Source organism: Orcinus orca, chromosome 1, assembly GCF_937001465.1.
Source record: "Orcinus orca chromosome 1, mOrcOrc1.1, whole genome shotgun sequence".
NCBI lineage: Eukaryota > Metazoa > Chordata > Mammalia > Artiodactyla > Delphinidae > Orcinus > Orcinus orca.
In genome coordinates this window covers 47,575,328-47,595,146 of record NC_064559.1, presented here as the reverse complement: position 1 = coordinate 47,595,146, position 19,819 = coordinate 47,575,328, and the positions used below count along the sequence as shown (strand labels likewise).

The window sequence follows — 19,819 nt, the reverse complement described above, 5'->3', positions numbered from 1 at the left end:
TTGAGGTAGGTGTTATTATTAGTCATCTCCAGATGAGGCAGCTCAGCTTAGAGATTCATGATGTGCCCATGATTACACAGGAGATTTGAGCCCTAGTCTATCTGACTGTAAGCTGCATACCCTGCCCTCCGTAATAAACTGCCAGGCTGGGAAAAATAAGGAGGAGGAGGGGGTAAGGTGAGAGAAATAAACTAATGGAGAGAAGCAGACCAAAGTACCATATACATTTTCAGCCATGAGCTGCAACTAGAGGGAAAACATAAACACTTAATGTCAAGATTGTAATGATAAAATGTGACATCATTCTCACCACTGATGAAAACTAGCATTACTAGTAGCTTGGAACATTTTGTAAACACTTATATTAGTGTATCAAGTTAAACATTCACCAAAATGCTACTGGTTGGGCATTAAAACGTAGAGATAAATCCAAGCTAATCCCCAAACACCCCACAAAGTTGTGTGCAAAATGTCAGGGTCAGTACCCCAGAACAAGTAGAAGTTCATCATTGTTAATGTTTATGTCAACAGAAACATCTCTTTATTTAAAAGCCATATGATGGCTTTCAATTTAGCATACATATTACTTTTCAAAACTCTACCAAATGAAATGCCCAAATTGTTCTGTAATTACACGATAGTTACTGCCTTGTGACTGCACAGACTCCGTGAATCCCAACCGTCTTCCCACACAGAGCAGCAGGCTCTCCAAAAGACAAACTTAATGTATCTTTTGGGTCAAATGTTTTTCCTTGTGCCCTGCTCCATTTTCCATCATCATGTTACTTGCCACTGCCCCCCTTAATCATAGGCTTGGGAAGGGGGATGAGGTCAGCCTTCCCTCTACTGCTAAGGCCACTATTCATGGCTCCACTGAATTAAAGAGAACCCACTCAAGCGCACTGCCGCATGTTACAATGTCAACCTGTCCCCTTCATCTCAGCACAGCAGTGATCCCCATTAACCCAGTGCTGGTTTTAATTACAACACAAGGATTATCTCAGTTCCTTATCACAGAACTGTGATATCTGAAGGAAAACAATTAGTTTGGTGGGGTTTTGAGATCAGATAGGTAAATGTGATGTTTTCCCTTATGCCGGTACAAAATATCTCTAAAATATAAACTTTCCTTAATTCAACTGAATCCAAATAAACTTGATACTGAGATAACTGCACTCAACCTCTGAAAAAGTTTTCAGGTCAATTTGTTGGCACTCAGTGCAGATCTGGTCCAGAACTTTAGGTGAGGGGAAAAAAAAATCACACCACCGGGAAATCTGAATATGATCATTGAACCAGGGTCTCAATTACTCATACAGGAAAGAAGTCTTATCAGATGCTCCTCCAGCCATCGTTAGAAGTAAGCAGATGAATGAGAAGAGAGAGTCTGCACAGAGTTACTAAAATAAGATGAAATGGAAGCTGGCAGCCCAGTCTCTATACCCAACGTGGTTCTGTTTTATGAAGTTCTGGCCATTTTTGACACTGACCATTTTTGACCTCAGCATGTGCTAGCCTTGCAGAGTGGAGACTAGCCAGTTTGGCATCTCGGAATGTTGAGGAGAGCTTGGGACTGAGAGACTAGAGTAAGTCATTGGCAGAAGCCCCTCAAAACTGCAGCATCCTAAACTGAGGTACTGCCTCTCCTGGAGGGTTATAACCCATCACCTTCCCCGCAAATACTCCTCTAGCACTAGTCATGAAGTCAGCAGCTCCAGGGTACAGTGCAATGAGTTTGGAGATTTGCAAAACTTAGACCTGCCACTCACTTTATCTCCCCTGATAGGAAGCTCTGGTTAATGTTCCAGTACCTTTTTATTTTCCATGCTTCTCCCTCTTTCTGGAACCCTCCTTCCTTCCCAGGTTTTTGTGGATTCCTATTTGTCCTTCAAAACTGAGTTCAAACTAAGTGTCAACTCTCCTCAAAAAAACTTTCATGACCACACAACTGCCCCAATCTGATTTATATAGAAGTCTTTTGTCACTCTCCCAAATGCTATAAATGCCATTCAGATCACCTTACACTGCCTAGTTTTAAAAAGCCATACTTATCTGTGAGGAGCCACATCTTATTCAACCTTTTCCAGCCTGAACCTGGCATAGTGCCTGATTCTCACAAAAGAAGGTCATTACTTGCACAACCTCTCTGTGCCTCAGTTTTCTCATCTGTGAAAGGGTATAAATAATAAGACATAACTGATAGGGTTATTGTGAGGAGGAAACCAGAAAATGAATGTAGAGTGCTTAGAAGAACTGTGAGCTTTTATTATTAAATATTTGTAAAATTAACAAGTAAATATAATCTTCAGTAAGTTAGTTACTTTAGACACAATATCTTCTATGAAATGGAGATAATCTTGTTTCTTTATAGGATGGTAGTTAAGATCAAATGAGATAACTAGTTGATGAAAGTATTTTGAAAGCTGTAAAGGACTATTTAAAAACTGGCATTTTATTATTATTACCTAATAAATTATGTAAGATTTCTAAGCCAGAACTCAAAGAAGAGTCTTTAGTGCCTGGTTAATGTAGGGGCTGCCCAAGGCCTTACCCAAGCCTTGGGTTTCTTCCTTTACTTTCCAACACAGACCATAAAGGTACAGTCACATGGACCAAGAATAAGGGTGAGGGAAAAGAGATCCCTGAGGTCTAAGCAGAATTGAGAATACTACCCATCCATAGAACATCCATAGAATCTGGAACATCCAGGGAACTCGGATGTACAATCATTGCTGAGTGATTCTGATCATATCACAAAATCTATGAAATTCAAGAGCTGGAAAGGAGTTTTGAAATCACTTGTTCCTATTCCCTAATTTTCCTGATGAGAAAACTGAGGTCTATGGATCCCAAGCCACTGGCCCAAAACTACATGTCAAGCTAGTGACAAAACAACTCAAGTCTCCTTATTTGTAGCTTTATGTACATTTTGCTTATACTGTATCATGTTCCCTTTATCCTTTCTGAGGTGGTCTTTAGAAACAAACCTGTGTTCAAATTTCAGTTTAACCATTCATTAATTCTGTGACTGAGTTATTGAACTGATCCAAGCCTCAATTTCTTCGTTTGTAAAATAAGGATGATAGTATCTTTTAAAAGTTTACTATATGATAAAAGGGGTAATGTCTGTACATCAGGTAGCAAAACCTGTGCCTGGTACTCATTTCCCCCCTCACTAATTTCCTATAGCAACTATTGTGATGTTCTTTAAAACTAAACAATGCATAAAGACCAAGACTATATTGTAATGCATCTCTTTTGAAGAAAGCATCTAAGAACTGACATTTGTAAAATTTTCTTTTGGTATTGAAATGGTTAAAAAAAATCTTTCTGGTTTAAAATCTGACTGCACCAACATTCCTACTTTCCACATAACATGCCCTTCTCCGTGGCAAACGTCACGTATAACAGGGTATATAGTAAAGCAGTGTATAGCACAGTGCTGCACTATATCTCATGTTTGCTTTCTCACCTCTGCACCTTTCCCACCAGGTACCATTAGGCTGCCAGCTCCAGCTACTGCTTTATCCTTCCTTTTCCCTTTATGCCCAACCGTGGCTTTAAGGATGTCTTGTCTGTGGACAGCTCCCTTTATCAACACAAGACAGAAATTGCTCCAGAGTGACCTGGGCTCTGTCTTCCTCAAGAGACCAGAGGCCTCTTGTCCATGTATCTGGTGGCCTATCTCCCCTGGCCAGTGCCCACCTCCTCCTCCACAGGCCCCTTAGCGGCTCACCTGGCCACCAACTTCTCACCCTCTGATACCTGCTTTTATAAAAAGATGTGGAGACAGGACCAAGTGGGAAAGTTGAAGTGGGCAGCCACCTCCACAGCAAGCACAGGGCCTAGGCCCGGGTCTCTACCCTAAGTGCAACAAAACTTAGCTGTTTGCCTTCCCGGGGCGGCTCGGTCCCCAGGACGCCGGCACCCCAAGGCACCCCGCGCGGTTTGCATCTGCGGCGGGGTCCCGGGAGGATGCTGGGCCGGGACAGCCTGGAGCGCTCAGAGGAGACAGGACCCACGGCGGTGACGTAGTTAGGAAGACACAGCTGGCCCCAACTAGCCTCAAACTCTGGGTCCTGATCCCTTCTCCCCTTCCTCCCCACACCCACGGAGAACCTTGAGCCGCTTTTCCAGCCTCTGAGTTGGGAGCAGGAACCTGGCACCGGGAAGCCAGGACAGCGCACTCCAGCCACTCCGGAGGGCCCTCCCCCCCGGGCCCCCAGCCGCAGTTTCGGTCCATGTCGCGTCCGGACGAGTAGGCGGCAACGGGCAACCTTATTCCCGCACTCCGAGGCGAGGGATATGAGGTGGGGGAAAAGGAATCTTCGCGAGTGTTAAGGGGGGAGAAAGTAGCACTCCTGCGGGGTCTCCCCAGTCCTGTCCGGGAGAGCGACGAGGTCACCCCGCTCCATACTGTACCCACGGGAGCTCGGGGCGGGCTGCTTATCCTGGTTAGCAGCCGGTGCGCACGCAGACGCGCGCGTCCTTCCCCACCCCGACCGCTGATCCGCCCAGGACCCACGCCGGCTGTGAGGGGTGTGCGCACCTCGTCTCCGCGTGCCCCGAGCGGCCCCCTCTCCCCTCAGCGACACTTCGGGCGCCGCCCCCGCCGCCGGCCCGGCGCAGCCAGCTCACCAGATGGCCATCCTGCTCTTGGGGTAGTCCAGCCGCTCCAGGCAGCCGAGGAAGTGAGGCAGCGTGTGCGCAGCGTTACGCGCGAGGACGGCCACCATCACCGTGGGTCTCTGCAGGGGCGACTCGGAGAATACTACCGCCTCCCCTTCGTCGTCTTCGGAGTCCGGCTCAGCAGCGAAGCGCGCCCGGCAGCCGCCGCGGAGCAGAGCCCACGAGAGGAGTAGCAGCGCCCAGGCCAGGGGGGCAGCGGGGCTTGCGGCCATGTTCAGGGCCGTGGCGGGCGGCTGGACCACCGGCCGTGGATGCCCGAGGCCGGCAGCGAGGGGCGGAGGGGAGGCGGCTGGCGCGCGCGCACTGGCAAGACCTCGGCAGCCCGGGACCCTCCCGCCTCCGCCGCCGCCGCCGCCGCCGCCGCCGCCGCCCCAGCTGCGCTGCTCAGGCCCTGCCGCGGGGGCCCGAAGTACCTGCCGCCGCCGGCGCTCGTCTGGGACTCAGGCTCGCAGACAGTCGTGTCGGTGCGGCTGTTTGTCCCGAGTCCCGCGGAAAGTTCCTCTAGTCCAGGCTCAGCTTGTACAGCTGAGGTCTGTGGCTTCCCCCAGAGCCGTGAGGTGTGGCCGTGTCTGCCAATGGGCGTGTGAATGCGTGTGTGTGTGTGTGTGTGCGCGCGCGCGCGCGCGCGAGCGTGTGTACATAACGGTACGACTCCAAGAAAATTTATTCTGCTTTTGCAAACCGCAGTCTAAAGTCCTTCACAGTGATGCAATGTATCCAGTTTTTCATAATGCACTTATTGACTAAATGGGTAGAGCTCTAAAATGGAAAGTCACCTAATGATTCACTACTATGATAAACAGTTTTTTAACTTCCACAAAGGCAGAATGTTTGCATTTCCTCACACTCAAGTGCTCTTTAAATTCATTCTTGACTGAGTAGACCCCCAATAAGATCAAGTTGGAAGACTTGGAGAATTTTAGAGCCAGATCGAACCCTTGAAATTAAAGAAAGCTCCTTGGGGGCCAGGTCCTCTACCTGCCAACTCAGGGTCCTGAGCTTCCTGACAGGGTGGCATGTTAAGGAGGAGATTCGCTTAGATGGTTTTCTTTCTCCTTAATGACCCAAACTGACAAAGAGAGGGAAAATCTGTACATACTGGAGGAGAAGTATAAGGAAGAAGGAAGGAAGAGGGAAGGTAAATTAGCAGATAAAGTGAAATTGCTAGGATACACTATCGAAGGATATTTAATCTTGAACATAATGGAGGAAAGCTAGTTAAAAAATCTGGAGTTCTTTCTCTGTGGAATTGTGTAGACTTTAATTTATCTGTGTGCAGGATGGATTGATGACCTCCAATCCCAGCTTGCCCTACACGGTCTTTTTACTAGTTGTATCCAAACTTCTCCACAACTATTAGACACCTTCTTCACTCTCCTTCCACCCCCTCCCTTCCTCAGAAGAATATCACCTCCTTTACTGAACTCCCTAAACGCCCCTGTCTCTAATTAATATCCCTATCAATGCACTGCTTACTTGCAGGTGCCTATTCATGACAGAGCTTCTGATCCCATCCTCTCCCTTCTAGTCCAGGACTTTTCTCCATTTATCTCCACTCTACTGAACCTTCAACTTGTCCCTTTCCATCAGCTCTTTTCCCTCAAGCTAAAAACTCAATCAGGGGACTTCCCTGGTGGCACAGTGGTTAAGAATCTGCCTGCCAATTCAGGGGACACGGGTTCGAGCCCTGATCCAGGAAGATCCCACATGCCGTGGAGCAACTAAGCCCATGCGCCACAACTACTGAGCCTGTGTGCCACAACTACTGAAGCCCATGTGCCTAGAGCCTGTGCTCCGCAACAAGAGAAGCCACTGCAGTGAGAAGCCTGCGCATGGCAACGAAGAGTAGCCCCTGCTTGCCGCAACTAGAAAAGGCCTGCGTGCAGCAATGAGGACCCAATGCATCAATCAATCAATAAAAAGAAAAGAAAGAAAACTAAAAAGAGAAATAAAAGAAAAACTCAATCAGTCATCTTCTATCCTTAAAGAATTAAAAAACAAAAAATCTTGGCTCTCTTTCTAGCAATCCCCTCTCTTGGCCAAGTCCCTTTGAAAGAGAGCTCTACACTTGCTTTCTCCACTTCTTCATTTTCCGTCTCTCCTACCACAGTGCATGTGGTTTCCCACTTTTTTACTGAGGTTGTTCTGGCAAAGCCATAGATGACCTCAGTATTGGAAGATTCAGTGAACTATCCTCAGTTCTCACCTTCCTGGATTTGTTGTGTCATCTCTCCTCCTTGGTCTCCTCTGAGTCTACTTGGGTGCAAGCCCCTTCACCGTGTACTAGCCCTACATGTTCTCCCAGGGTGATTGCAGCCTCCAAATCTCTGTCTCCTGCTCTAACCTCTTTGCTAACATTCATACTTTTATGTTTAATGGCCTGCAGACATTTCCTTCTGCTCCACCCTCCTACAGGAATTGCCCTCACTCTCAGTTTTGTAGGGCAGGCTGAGAGTTAAACACCTGTCAGAGGTGTCATGACAGGCATGTACACCAGCCACATTGGAGGCACAGACAAAGGCACAGCCACTTATGCAGGGGACATGTTGCTGGAGAGACTATTCGAAAGGTTCCATGGAGACCATCTCCATGTTGTTCTGTCTTCCTTCTTTCCCTTTCTTGGCCTGTTTCCCTCATCTTTCAAGACTAAGATCCCCACTCCAGCAAAACTTGGTTTAATGCCCTGCATTTGTAAATGCAGGGCATTAAAGCTAGGGAACCATGTTTCTGTCTTATTTTACTTCTGTTACCAAAGCTTATCCAAATCCATGTTTTTTTGAAAAATGAAATGAGGCACCAAAACTACACTGGTGCTGCGCCCTGTATGACCTCTAATGACATTTTAATGAAATCAGCTGCACAGAGTTCTAAAATAATTACGGCCTGGTCTACAGATAAAATCAAGTTTCACAGCCATGCACCTTGAAAAACACCTATTTAAAACTTTTAGTCAATTTAGAGAGTTCATTTAGTCACTGAGGATATTGAGGGCATGATAGGGTAGGTAACAGTGGATCATTTTAAAGACGGGGGTTGAGGGGTGGGGAGCGAGGAGGGGAAGCTCCAGGAAAGTTGCGTCCTCATCTTACTAACAGATTTATGCCACAAGTTCTTTAGAAATCAGTGATGCAAGTCTTGGATGATTTTCTTTCCTCATACAATCAATGTTATAAAACAGTTAATTTGTAAAAACTAATTTAAAAATAAAAGCTAACTATGCTTCAAAATATTCATCACTTATAATGCTCTTTCCATGGAAAACTTGTTGAATTGAAAGCCATACGCATCTCCTTGTCTCTGCTGCTAACAGACTGTCCCCCATAGTTCTTGCATGCATGTTAGAAGTAAGCACTTTTGCTCACCTCCCCTCTCCACACTGTGCCATCCCAGGGAACTTCCCTCTTAGTCTTTCCCCAGGGACAACAAAACCTCTTTGCCTCTCATTCTCAGCACAGCTGTGGCAGGGGCAGGCCCTCTCAGGTGGACAGAGGACTTCTTGCAGGAAAGAGTCTTCAGGTGTCTGTGGCTCCAGCAGCCAAGAAGAGGAGGAAATAAATGACTTCGGGGCAGAAGTAACACACTAGAAAGAGAAATGGATGCTTAGAGTTGCAGCTAAATTTTTGTCTTACGTGTGTCACTTATTATATGTGTGACTTTGGAGACTTGACCTCTCTGGACATCAGTTTCTCTCTATGTAAAAACATTTTTAAATGCTTGCCTTATTTGTTCATTCCACAAACATTTATGAAATTACTAAGTGTCAATCATTTGGGTGTTGAGTGTTTGAATCCTTCTTCTCTAGAGAAAGGGGCAGAAGGTGTCCTGCCCTGGTGTCCTGCTGGGTCAGAGTTGGAGAAGGGAGTCTCTTGGATGAATCAACAGGGATAGTTTTTCCTGCACCGAAATACCTTTTTTTTTTACTACTTGGATCTTTTATTCCCTTTTCTTAACCTGCCTAAAATCCTACAATGTAAACATTTATCTGAATTGACAATGATGCCAATTTCAACACAAAAACACTTGAGAGAAGAATCTTAGGCAATAGTTTCTGTCATTCCTACATTTGTGTGAATTAAATCAGAGTTCGTAATCTCAGTACCTAAACTGAGGTGCACTATGAGAAGCTTTGATGAAGGGAACAGAACGGGATCCTCATTTGGAGCACGGAACCCTTTGATGACAAAGCAAATCCTGTGGATTTCTGATATGTGGGCTTGAGGCCTCCAAGTCCAAGAGGGGGAAAGGATATGGGAAGGTAGAGGGAGGAAAAGAGCCATGACCAAGGTGGAAAGGGCTAAAATTAAACTGTTCCACTTTCAAAGTTTTGTCTAAGCTCTGGCCTGCATCCAAGAACGATATAATAGTCACCATAGGAAAATGTTTTTCAATTCCAAAAACATTTACACAAATTTAAAATACATGCCTTTATCTCATTTGAAAAGACTAGATATGTTTCTTAAGTTGTATTCACTTATTTGTTTCAGGGTTTCCTCACTGCCTGCTGTGTCAAGGCACAGGTGCTGGAAATGCATGGATAATTAAGATACATCCAATGAACGAATAAATGTAATAAAGTGGTATACATCTTACGGTGGAAAAGGAAGAGAGTGAACGTGGTTGGGAAATGCCGTATTAAAGAAATGCCTTTGAACTAAGTATTGAAAAATGAGGAGCATGTTTTATGCCAGTGGGCAGAGTGTAGGGAGAGGTTGGAATTTCAGGCAGATGGAACTATAAAAGCCAAAGAATGAGAGAACATAGCACATGAGAAATCACAATGAGTACAGCATGACTGGAGGGTAGGATAGGAAGTGGGAAGAGAGAAATCTGGAATAGTACATGATTTTTATATAATTATCATATATAGACAATCATTTCTAGAAAAGCCAAAAATTCAGTTAAAAATGGAAAAAAATGAGCTAAATAGCTGATGTATAGTTAGCCTACATAGTGCTTTCAAATGTTCATCTGTTTTTAAAGATACTGAATGGTCACAATCATATGGCAGTTGCAGGTTTCAGGTGATTAAAGTATCAAAACCAAAATTTTAGTTTAAATATACAAATTTTCAAACTCAGTAATTTTGAATTTACATGGTTAAATATCTTATTTTAAACAGATAAAAATCATTCTATTTTCAACATATAAAAACATCTTACGAGCATATAAAAGCATTTAGTTCTTCATTTTATTATCTAAAACAATAGTTCCTAATACTTTTTAGAATGAAGACCCTTTTTCGAATATAAAGAAAAAGAAGATAAGACCTTGCACATGACAGTAGTTGTATTTTTGGTAACCACCAAAAGTACCTAATGGCATGATCTGCTCTGGCCTCAGCCACTGTGTGCAAGGAGTCTCTTGGACTACCCTGCATAGGCCATAGGGACTTTTTGACATTGCCTTTTCTCTGGGATGAGATGGGATCGATGGACAGTTGCTGGTGTTCTTGAGTGTATTTTAGTTTTCTGAATGTTCTCCTTACTGATTTACAAAAAGAGCCTGTTAATTAATTATGGCCTGGCAAAGAGAATGGAATTTCCCTTGATCTTGGCAGGTTCTAAAACATATTAACAGAATTAACACAACATTTTAAATCAACTATACTTGAATTAAAAAATACTAACAGAATGTATATTTTATTAATCATAACTGCATGTATAAAATATGAAAACAGGGCTTCCCTGGTGGCGCAGTGGTTGAGAGTCCGCCTGCCGATGCAGGGGACATGGGTTCGTGCCCCGGTCTGGGAAGATCCCACATGCTGCGGAGCAGCTAGGCCTGTGAGCCATGGCCGTTGAGCCTGCGCATCCACAGCCTGTGCTCTGCAACGGGAGAGGCCACAACAGTGAGAGGCCCACATACCGCAAAAAAATGAAAACAGAAATTTATACGTATGAGATGTAGTGCAGATTTAATTAGTCTGTAGATAAAGCTTGGCGCAGAAGTGGTTCCACAGTGGAGTAGATTACACAGTCTTTGCAAAACTCTTTTATCTGCTTGGGTAACTAATAAATGAATTCAGTAAAGTTGCAGGATACAAAATCAATATGCAAAAATCAGTTGCCATTTTATACACTAAACACAAACTATCTGAAAAAGAAATAAAGAAAATAATCTAATTAATTTACAGCAGCATCAAAAACAATAAAAAATTTAGAAATAAATTTAACCAAGAAAGTAAAAGATCTGTAAACTGTAAGACATTAATGAAACAGAAGAAGACACAAATAAATGGAACTATAAATCTTTATGGATTAAAAGACTTAATATTGTTAAAATGTCCATACTACTCAAAGCCATCTATAGATTCCATGCAATCCCTATCAAGTTTCCAATGGCATTTTTTATAGAAATAGAAAAAAAAATCATAAAATTCATATGAAACCATAAAAGACCTTGAATAACCAAAGCAATCTTGAGAAAGAACAAAGCTGGAGGCATCATACTTCCTGATTTCAAACTATATTACAAAGCTATAGTAGTCAAAACAGTAAGGTACTGGCATTAAAAACAGACACATAGACCAATAGAGCAGAATTTAGAGCCCAGAAATATGCCAATTAACATTTGACAAGGGAGCCACAAATACTCAATGGGGAAAAGGATATTCTCTTCAATAAATGGTGTTGGGAAATCTAAATAGTATTCACATGCAAAAGAATGAACTTGGACCCTTATCTTAGACCACTTGAAAAATTAACTCAAAATGGACTTAAATGTAAGACCCCAAAATGTAAAACTTCTACAAGAGAACATAGGGGAAAAGCTCCTTGACATTTATTTTGGCAATGATTTTTTTTGGATATGACACCAAAAGCACAGGCAACAAAACAAAAAATAAACAAGTGGGACTACATCAAACTAAAAAGCCTCTACACAGCAAAAGAAATGATCAACAAGATGGGAAGGCAGCCTACAGAATGGAGAAAATATTTGCAAACCATATATTTGATAAGGGGTTACTACCCAAAATAAATAAGAAATTCATGCAATGCAATAGCAAAAAAACACAGACAACAAACAAAAAACCCAACCACCAACAACAAAACCAAATAACCCTATTAAAAATGGGCAAAAAACCTGAATAGATATTTTCCCAAAGAAGATATACAATGGCCAACAGGTACATGAAAAGGTGCTCAACATCACTACTCATCAGCAAAATGCAAATCAAAACCACACTGACATATCACCTCACATCTATTAGAATGACTATTATCAAAGAGACAAGAGATAAGTGCTGGCAAGGATGTGGAGAAAAGAGAACACTTGTACACTGTTGGTGGGAATAAAAATTGGTACAGTCACTACAGAAAACAGCATGGACGTTTCTCAAACAATTTAAAATAGAACTACCATATGATCCAGCAATTTCTATATGTGTGTGTGTATGTGTGTGTGTATGATGTTATATATATCAGTCATAAAAAAGAAGGAAATCCTTCCATTTGTGACAACATGGATGAAACTTGAGGGCATTATGCTAAGTGAAATAAATCAGATAGAAAAAAGGTTAATACTGTATGATGTCTTCTATGTGGAACCTGAAAAGCCAAACTCATAGAAACAAAGAGTAGATTGGTGGCTGCTGGGGCAGGGGATGGGGTAAATGGGTGAAGGTGGTCAAAAGGTACCATCATCCAAAGAAAGAAAAAAAGGTACAATCTTCCAAATCTTCCAAAGGCAATCTATAGATTCAATGCAATCCCTATTAAAATACCAATGGCATTTTTCACAGAACTAGAACACATAACTTTAGAATTTGTATGGAAACACAAAAGGCCCTAAATAGCCAAAAAAATCTTGAGAAAGAAAACCAGAGCTGGAGGTATCACACTCCCTGACTTCAGGCTATACTACAAAGCTACAGTAATCAAAACAGTATGGTACTGGCACAAAAAAGGACACATAGAAAGCCCAGAAATAAACCCATGCACCTATGGTCAATTTAACCTACAACGAAGGAGGCAAGAATACACAATGGAGAAAAGACAGTCTCTTCAATAAGTGGTGCTGGGAAAACTGGACAGCTACATGTAAAAGAATGAAATTAGAACATTTTCTAATTCCCCATTGGATATTCTTGCCTCCTTTGTTGTAGATTAAATTGACCATAGGTGTGTGGGTTTATTTCTTTTTTGTTGTTGTTTATTTATTTCTGGATACGTTGCCTGAGGCAAAGAAAACAAAAGCAAAAATAAACAAATGGACCTGATTAAACTTAAAAGCTTTTGCATAGCAAAGGAAACCACTGACAAAGTGAAAAGACAACCTGCTGAATGGGAGAAAATATTTGCAAATGATATGACCAATAAGGGGTTAAAATTCAAAATATATAAACAGCTTAATATAAAAGAAAAAACCGACCTGATTAAAAAATGGGCAGAAGACCTGAATAGACATCTTTCCAAAAAAGACATACAAATGGCCGATAGGCACACGAAAATATGTTCAACATTGCTAATTACCAGAGAAATGTAAATCAAAACCACAATGAGATATCACCTTACACCTGTCAGTATGGCTATCAAAAAGTCTACAAATTACAAATTTTGGCAAGGATGTGGAGAAAAGGGAACCCTAGTACACTGTTGGTGGGAATGTGAATTGGTGCAGCCACTGTGGAAAACAGTACGGAGGTTTCTCAAAAAACTAAAAACAGAACTACCATATAATGGGACAATCTCACTCCTGGATATATATCTGAAGAAAACAAAAACACTAATTCAAAAAGGTACATTCGCCCCAATGTTCATAGCAACATAATTTACAATAGCCAAGATATGGAAGCAACCTAAGCATCCATTAACAGATGAATGAATAAAGAAGATGTGGCATATATATACAATGGAATATTACTCAGCCATATAAAAGAATAAAATTTTGCCATTTGCAACAACATGGATGGACCTAGAGGGTATTATGCTTAGTGAAATAAACCAGACAGAGAAAGATGAATACTATATGTTATCACTTATATTTGGAATCTAAAAAATAAAACCAACAAATGAATATAACAAAACAGAAACAGACTCACAGATATAGAGAGCAAAGTAGTGGTTGTCAGTGGGGAGAGGGAAGGGGGTAGGGGTACGATAGGGGTATGAGATTTAGAGATACAAACTACTATGCATGAAATAAATAAGCACAAGGACATATTGTACAGCACAGGGAAATATAGCCATTATTTTACAATAATTTTAAATGGAGTATAATGTATAAAAATATTGAATCATTATGTTGCACATCTGAAACTAATGCAAAACTGTAAATCAAGCGATACCTCAATTTAAAAAGAGTGGAAAAAAAGAAGAAATCAGATTTTGTTTATGGTGCAATTAGGGATCCAATTTCTTTTTATACATACATGTATATGTATATGAATATACATGTACATATATATTATGTATATGTATACATATATGTATTCATTGCCTCAACCCTGCATTGTGTCTGCAATGTCATCTCTGTCCATATTTGTATGACTCTTTACTTGATTCTGTTGGTTTATCTACCCCTGTAGAAATATCACATACTCTTTTTTTTTTTTTTTTTTCCGGTACGCGGGCCTCTCACTGTTGTGGCCTCTCCCGTTGCAGAGCACAGGCTCCGGACGCGCAGGCCCAGTGGCCATGGCTCACGGGCCCAGCCGCTCCACGGCATGTGTGATCCTCCCGGACCGGAGCACGAAGCCGTGTCCCCTGCATCGGCAGGCGGACTCTCAACCACTGCGACACCAGGGAAGCCCTCACATACTCTTAATTACAGACCTTTGTAAGTTCCCTCAGTTTGTTCATCAGCAGGGTCTTGGTTATTTTGGGCCCTTTATGCCCACATTTCAGAATCAGTTTATCGAGTATTAGAAAATCCCTGTTGGGACTGTGATTGAAATTTACAGTTTATACAATTTATAGATCAGTATTATAAAGATGGCAATTCGCCCCAAACTGACCAATAAATGTTATTGAAGCTCATTAGAGAAGACCTAAATTAATGGACAGATATACTTCTCTAATGAGCTTCAATAACATTTATAATGTTCTCCATAAAGGGTTTGCTCATTTTTATTCTAGGTACCTTATTTTTGTTGGTTTTTTTCCAAAGGTAAGCAGTATTTTAAAAAATTAAATATACTATATTCTGATTTTTTAAACGGGGAATTTAGATTGCACTCTTAAATTTATGAGAAATTGGAGAGAACATATTTTGATTATTCTGAATTCTTTTCTATATGTATGAGATTCTTCATTCGTGCTCATACATATGAACAGTAAAATATCATAGCATTCTAAATATTTTACTTTAAGTATCAGCATCTCACCTATTCTCCTGGAAACACAGAGAATGGGGAATTGTATACTTTGTGTACAAAAGAAGGAACAAGATATATAAGAACATTCTTACAATCAGTGAATTAAAAGCTGATCCAGAATGCTAGCCTACATTTTTCAGCTTGAGATCATTGTCTTACAAATACTGTGTCAAAGCTTTTTCTTTTTAACACACTAAACATTCGTATCACAATTCAAAGTTCATTTTTCCTCTGAAGACTCTAACTGAATTAATGTCTCTGCCTAAACATTACAGACTTTTTGGTAGGAATAAAATGGTCTGGCTCAGATATCAACATGGGAAATCAGTAGAGCAAGTGCCAGATTACACTGAATTTGATTTCACCCAGTATACTCAGGGGGAATTTTACTTGTTACTTATCTAGCTTTTTTCCTAACCACTTTGGTTCTCTGATATAGTGAACCATTGAAGCATTTATAAAAGGAGAAATTCTTCAGTCTATCAGAAGCTGAAACTCTAACTTGTCCTTGGTAGATTTTACTCTAGATTGTCACAACAGACATTTTGACTATACTTTAAATACTAGGTTAAGTGTTCCTAAATATTTTGTTTTCTTTCTTAACCATTTCCAATCACCAAGACTTATTTATGTTTCCATTGTTTAATACGAATGGCAAAAGACATTTTATTTTCATTCTTCAACTCTTTATAATAGATGATGACATCAAAAGTCAGAAGCATTTAATATTTATGCTTAAATATACCATGCTTTTTCTAAGTAATAGAACTTCATCTATTTACCAAAGGATAGCATTAGCCTGTTTTTTGTTTTTTGTTTTTTCAGTTTATGGTTCTTTCTGTATACTTTTGGGATTCCCTAACCTCCCTGTCCCATACACCTTTTTTTTTTTTTTTCCTGAAGTTGAAAATCTTCCCTTGAAGATGTCTGAGCTTTGTTCACATAGTACCTAATTCCACTGGATCTCCTTACTGATTTATAAAATTTCCCCTTTCCTCATATGAGGAACAGAACACTCTTAAATGCTTCCATAAGTACCATCACCTGAACTGATTGGGATCTTTAGAGGTGAGAGAGAAAGATCTACTTACCTCTAATTACTTGAATTAGTGTCAGTGCTCAGTGCTTCAAGGAGCCTACTAATTTCAGTGTCATTTGCTTCTTTAGGGCTTAGCAGCTGCTTGTAGAGGCAAAGGTTAATGACTTCATTCAAATGTAATACATTCTAGGGCAATTTACGAATCTTCATGCACTTCTCTTTATATGTAATGCATTTTAAAAAATGCATTCAAGCTTTTTATCTGGTTTTAAACAGTTTGACTTCAGCATGGACTTCATTGTGTTTATTTTACTTGGTATTCATTTAGCATTTTGTACCTGCAAATTTCTTTCATCAAATTTGGGGAATTTTTAATTTCTTCCATTTTTTTCCGTCCCATTCTATTTCTTTTCTCTTTCTGGCATTTCATTTACATGTATGTTGGATTGACTGATATCATGTGGCAGGTCTCTGAGGCTCTGTTTATTTTTAAAAAATCATTTTTCTCCTTGTTCATCTTGGATGATTTCTTGGATGACTGCTCTACCTTCAATTTCGTTTAATTTTTTCCTCTGTAATTTCCATTTGGCTGTTAAATCCAACCAGTGAATTTTTTTTTATTTCTGAAACTTTAATTTTTAGGTCCAGAATTTCCATGTGATTCTTTTGTCTTTTTCTCTGATGAGATTTTTTTTTTTTTTGTCTCCTGAGAGTTTCATTCACTGAAAATATGTTTTGTTTTACTTCATTGAGGATAGTTATAATAGTTACTTTAAAATCTTTATCTGTCAGTTTTAACATCTGATTCATCTCAGGGTCAGATTTTACAAAATGTGATCCACTTTCTTGATTTTCATTTGTCAGTAGTTTTGAATCATATCTTGGACTTTATGAATAATAAGTTGTGGAGGTTCTGGATTCTATTACTTTTCTATGATGAGTGTTATTTCCTTTGCATTAGCAGGTTATTTTCTCAGCTAAATTTGAACTGTAAACTCTGTTTCTTTGAGCATAACCCTAGTCTCAGTTCAGATCTTTTGCTTTTTAATTCTGTTTCAGGTGGTTCAGAATCTGTCAGAGATGTGAGCAGAGTTAGGGGATCCTCTCTCTGGCTCCTGCCCTTTTGGGATTTCTTAATTTCTTCAGCATTCAAAGTTTCCTGGCTTCACATTTTTGGTTCTCCAGAAAAGAAAAACTGGGAGTTTTCCCACATGCACCCCTGCTGCCAAAGAGCCTGCCTCCTGGACTGCACTTAGCTCCAAGCTAAACTCCAAGGAAAGGGCAACTTTCGTTTATGGTTCCTCAACTGCCCTTCTCCAAGCAAGCTTGCCCTCCCCACCAGAGTCATGCTTCTGTTCGCATTCCAGGGCATTCTGGCAGTTGCATTTTGTATTATGTCCCATTTTTCTAGATGTTTTCTGCTGGGGGATAGTCCAGTAGCGTCTTAGTCTGTCATATTTGGAAGCAGAAGTTCTATCCCTGCCTGGTACTTTGACTCTGGAGAGTCACTTCTTGCCTTGGTTAATGCAATACCCCCTAACCAGCCCCTGCTTCCACCCTTGACCCCTAAGGTCTATTCTCAACACTTCAGGAAGAGGGATGCTGTGAAAGCGTAAGAGCAACTTCTAGCGTCCCCCCATTTCACTTTAGCGATTTAGGTAAATGCTTAAAATGTCCTACTCTGCCTGATTGAAACTCCTCGGCCTTGACTTCCACATCACATGCTTACGCTATGCTGGTTTGCAACCTACTTTTCTGACCGCTCCTGTTTACTTTCAACAACTCGTGTTTACTCTTGCTCCTCTAATCCTGAAAGGTCGGTCCACCCTAAACATAAGGTCCTTGGCAGTCTGGTCTTTCTCCTTTCCACTTTCTTCTCTGGAGATCTCATCCACTTCTACACTTTAAGCTTACATGTCAGGGCAAAGAAGCCTTAAGTCTCCCCCACTTTCTCAGCAGAGTTGCAAACAGCGCTGACGTAAGGAGAATTAAGGGCTTCTGGACTCGGGGTATCCTTGAACCTTCTCGCTAGCGTCTGCCCAGATTTGAATAAGCGCAGACCGAAAGCTGAGTGCGTTTGCCCAGGTTCTAGCTATGTTTGTGTGAAGATGGGTCTGAGAGAACTGTCCTCCCAGCATCTGAGCTCTCCCGCGCCAGCGCAGCGGACGACTGGGAAGCGGAACCCAAACGCGCGCGTCTCTGCTTCTGGCCGGGCGCGGAGAGCGCAGCGCGGTGCACCACGGGCGCACCGCACAGCAGGGCATGGAGGAGAGCGGCGAGTCCCAACCGACCGCGGGCTGCAGCGATGTGCGCCCGAGCGGCGATCGCGGCGGCGGCGCCCTCTCATGGGCCCCCGAGGACGCCTGGATGGGCACGCACCCTAAGGTCAGGAGGCGTGAGAGGAGCAGGGCGCCGGTCCAGGCCTCTACCCCAGGCGGAACCCACGGGCCGTGCTCTCCTTTGGGCCCTTGACTCCCAACCGCATGGGATCGCCGTTTATGCGCGAACCTCACCGAAGGGGATCCTTTATGCTCACTGCTCGCTGCAGGCAACCTTGTTTTTGTTTGTTTAAATGAGTTGAACTCTTGTTCTGACACCGCCCCCTTCCCCCTCCCTCAGACCATTCTTAGCTGGAGGGAACAACATTGAATTCATTGCCCCTCAAGGCCAGATAGTAACCACTCCACTAATCTGAGTTTTGCTGTCTAGGGCCCGTTCTGGGGATGGTCTCATTTAATACTCACAGTAACCAAGCAAAACAGTTTGTGGGCCATGGATAAGATGTAGTAGTCTACAATGATTAAGGTTTAGGCACAATCCTCATTTGCCTGTGCTTGGCAAATTGCTGCCCTGTACCAGTCATGGCCCAAACAATGAGCGGATAGTGAACGGATATAAGGGTTTTTGTAGGAATATCAGGGACTAGATACTTTGGTCTAGTAACTTTAGTAGAATTGCAGTCTTCTGCTGGAGAGGAATATTTCATAGATAATAATCTAAAAACAGTCCAGAAAAGGAACAATTTGAAGATCTTTTCATCTTCTCTTGCTTGATTTTATCCTCCTGCTCTGATCCCCTTATTTCCCCTCAAGGTGAGAAAAACAAACACTAGCATGGAGATGTTATTCAGTGCCATAAAAGAACCAAAACGTGGAGAGGGATCATGGTCGTTAGGAGCATGAACTCAAAGTGAGACTGCCTGGGTTTGAACCCTGGTTCTGTCACCAGCTTTGTGATTTTTTTTTTTTTTTTTTTTTTGGGTGCAAGTTGTTTTATCTCATTGTTTCTCATTTTTCTCATCTGTAAAATGGGGATAAGAATAGTACTAACCTTATAGGGTTGTTACAGGATTAAATCAGTTAATATTGGTAAAGCACTTGACATAGTAAACATTACCTAAGTGTTTAATAAGTGGAACAACAGTAACAAATTTTAAAAACTTCTTTTAGATTTCATGTTACTATTTATATTGGTTGTTTGATTTTTCAGTTCTGCATTTGTATTATTCAGTTTGAAAATTACTTAGGTCGATCCAGTAACGCAGTATCAGATTTATCATCCTCAAACACCATTTTGATTATATTATTCCCATGCTTAGAGAATTTCCTTATGGGTAAAATTCAAACTATTAGCTTGACCATCAAGACCTTGCCACCTGGTCCCCAATTGCCTTTTCAGTGTCATTTTCAAACACGTTTCAGGTTTGAGGAGGACAGTTAATAACACCCCTCTTTTCCTGTACCTGTGCACACTTAGGAGGACTCCGATGGGGAAGT

General features: G+C 41.6%; 2 protein-coding genes across 17 annotated transcripts in view; one reads left to right on the top strand and one right to left on the bottom strand.

The window, feature by feature from the left end:
* The window catches only part of COLGALT2 (collagen beta(1-O)galactosyltransferase 2), a 147,417-nt gene extending 142,022 nt beyond the window's left edge, over window positions 1-5,395 (bottom strand). For all 8 annotated transcript variants that reach the window (XM_049701920.1, XM_049701962.1, XM_049701936.1 and 5 more), the window contains exon 1: window positions 4,639-5,395. In XM_049701920.1, coding sequence (XP_049557877.1) covers window positions 4,639-4,901 — 263 coding nt within the window. In that variant the 5' untranslated portion in view covers window positions 4,902-5,395. The remainder of the gene's footprint in view (window positions 1-4,638) is intronic.
* Window positions 5,396-18,263: 12,868 nt separating this feature from the next.
* Window positions 18,264-19,819, top strand: part of TSEN15 (tRNA splicing endonuclease subunit 15) — a 135,828-nt gene continuing 134,272 nt past the window's right edge. For 8 of the 9 annotated variants that reach the window (XR_007474533.1, XR_004486200.2, XR_007474515.1 and 5 more), the window contains exon 1: window positions 18,276-18,428. Coding sequence is in view for 1 of the 9 variants with exons in the window: in XM_004275222.4 (XP_004275270.1) it covers window positions 18,306-18,428 (123 nt within the window). In the remaining 8 variants the exon portion in view is untranslated. Of the gene's footprint in view, window positions 18,429-19,819 lie in introns of all 9 variants that reach the window. The other variant, XM_004275222.4, reaches the window with a different exon arrangement.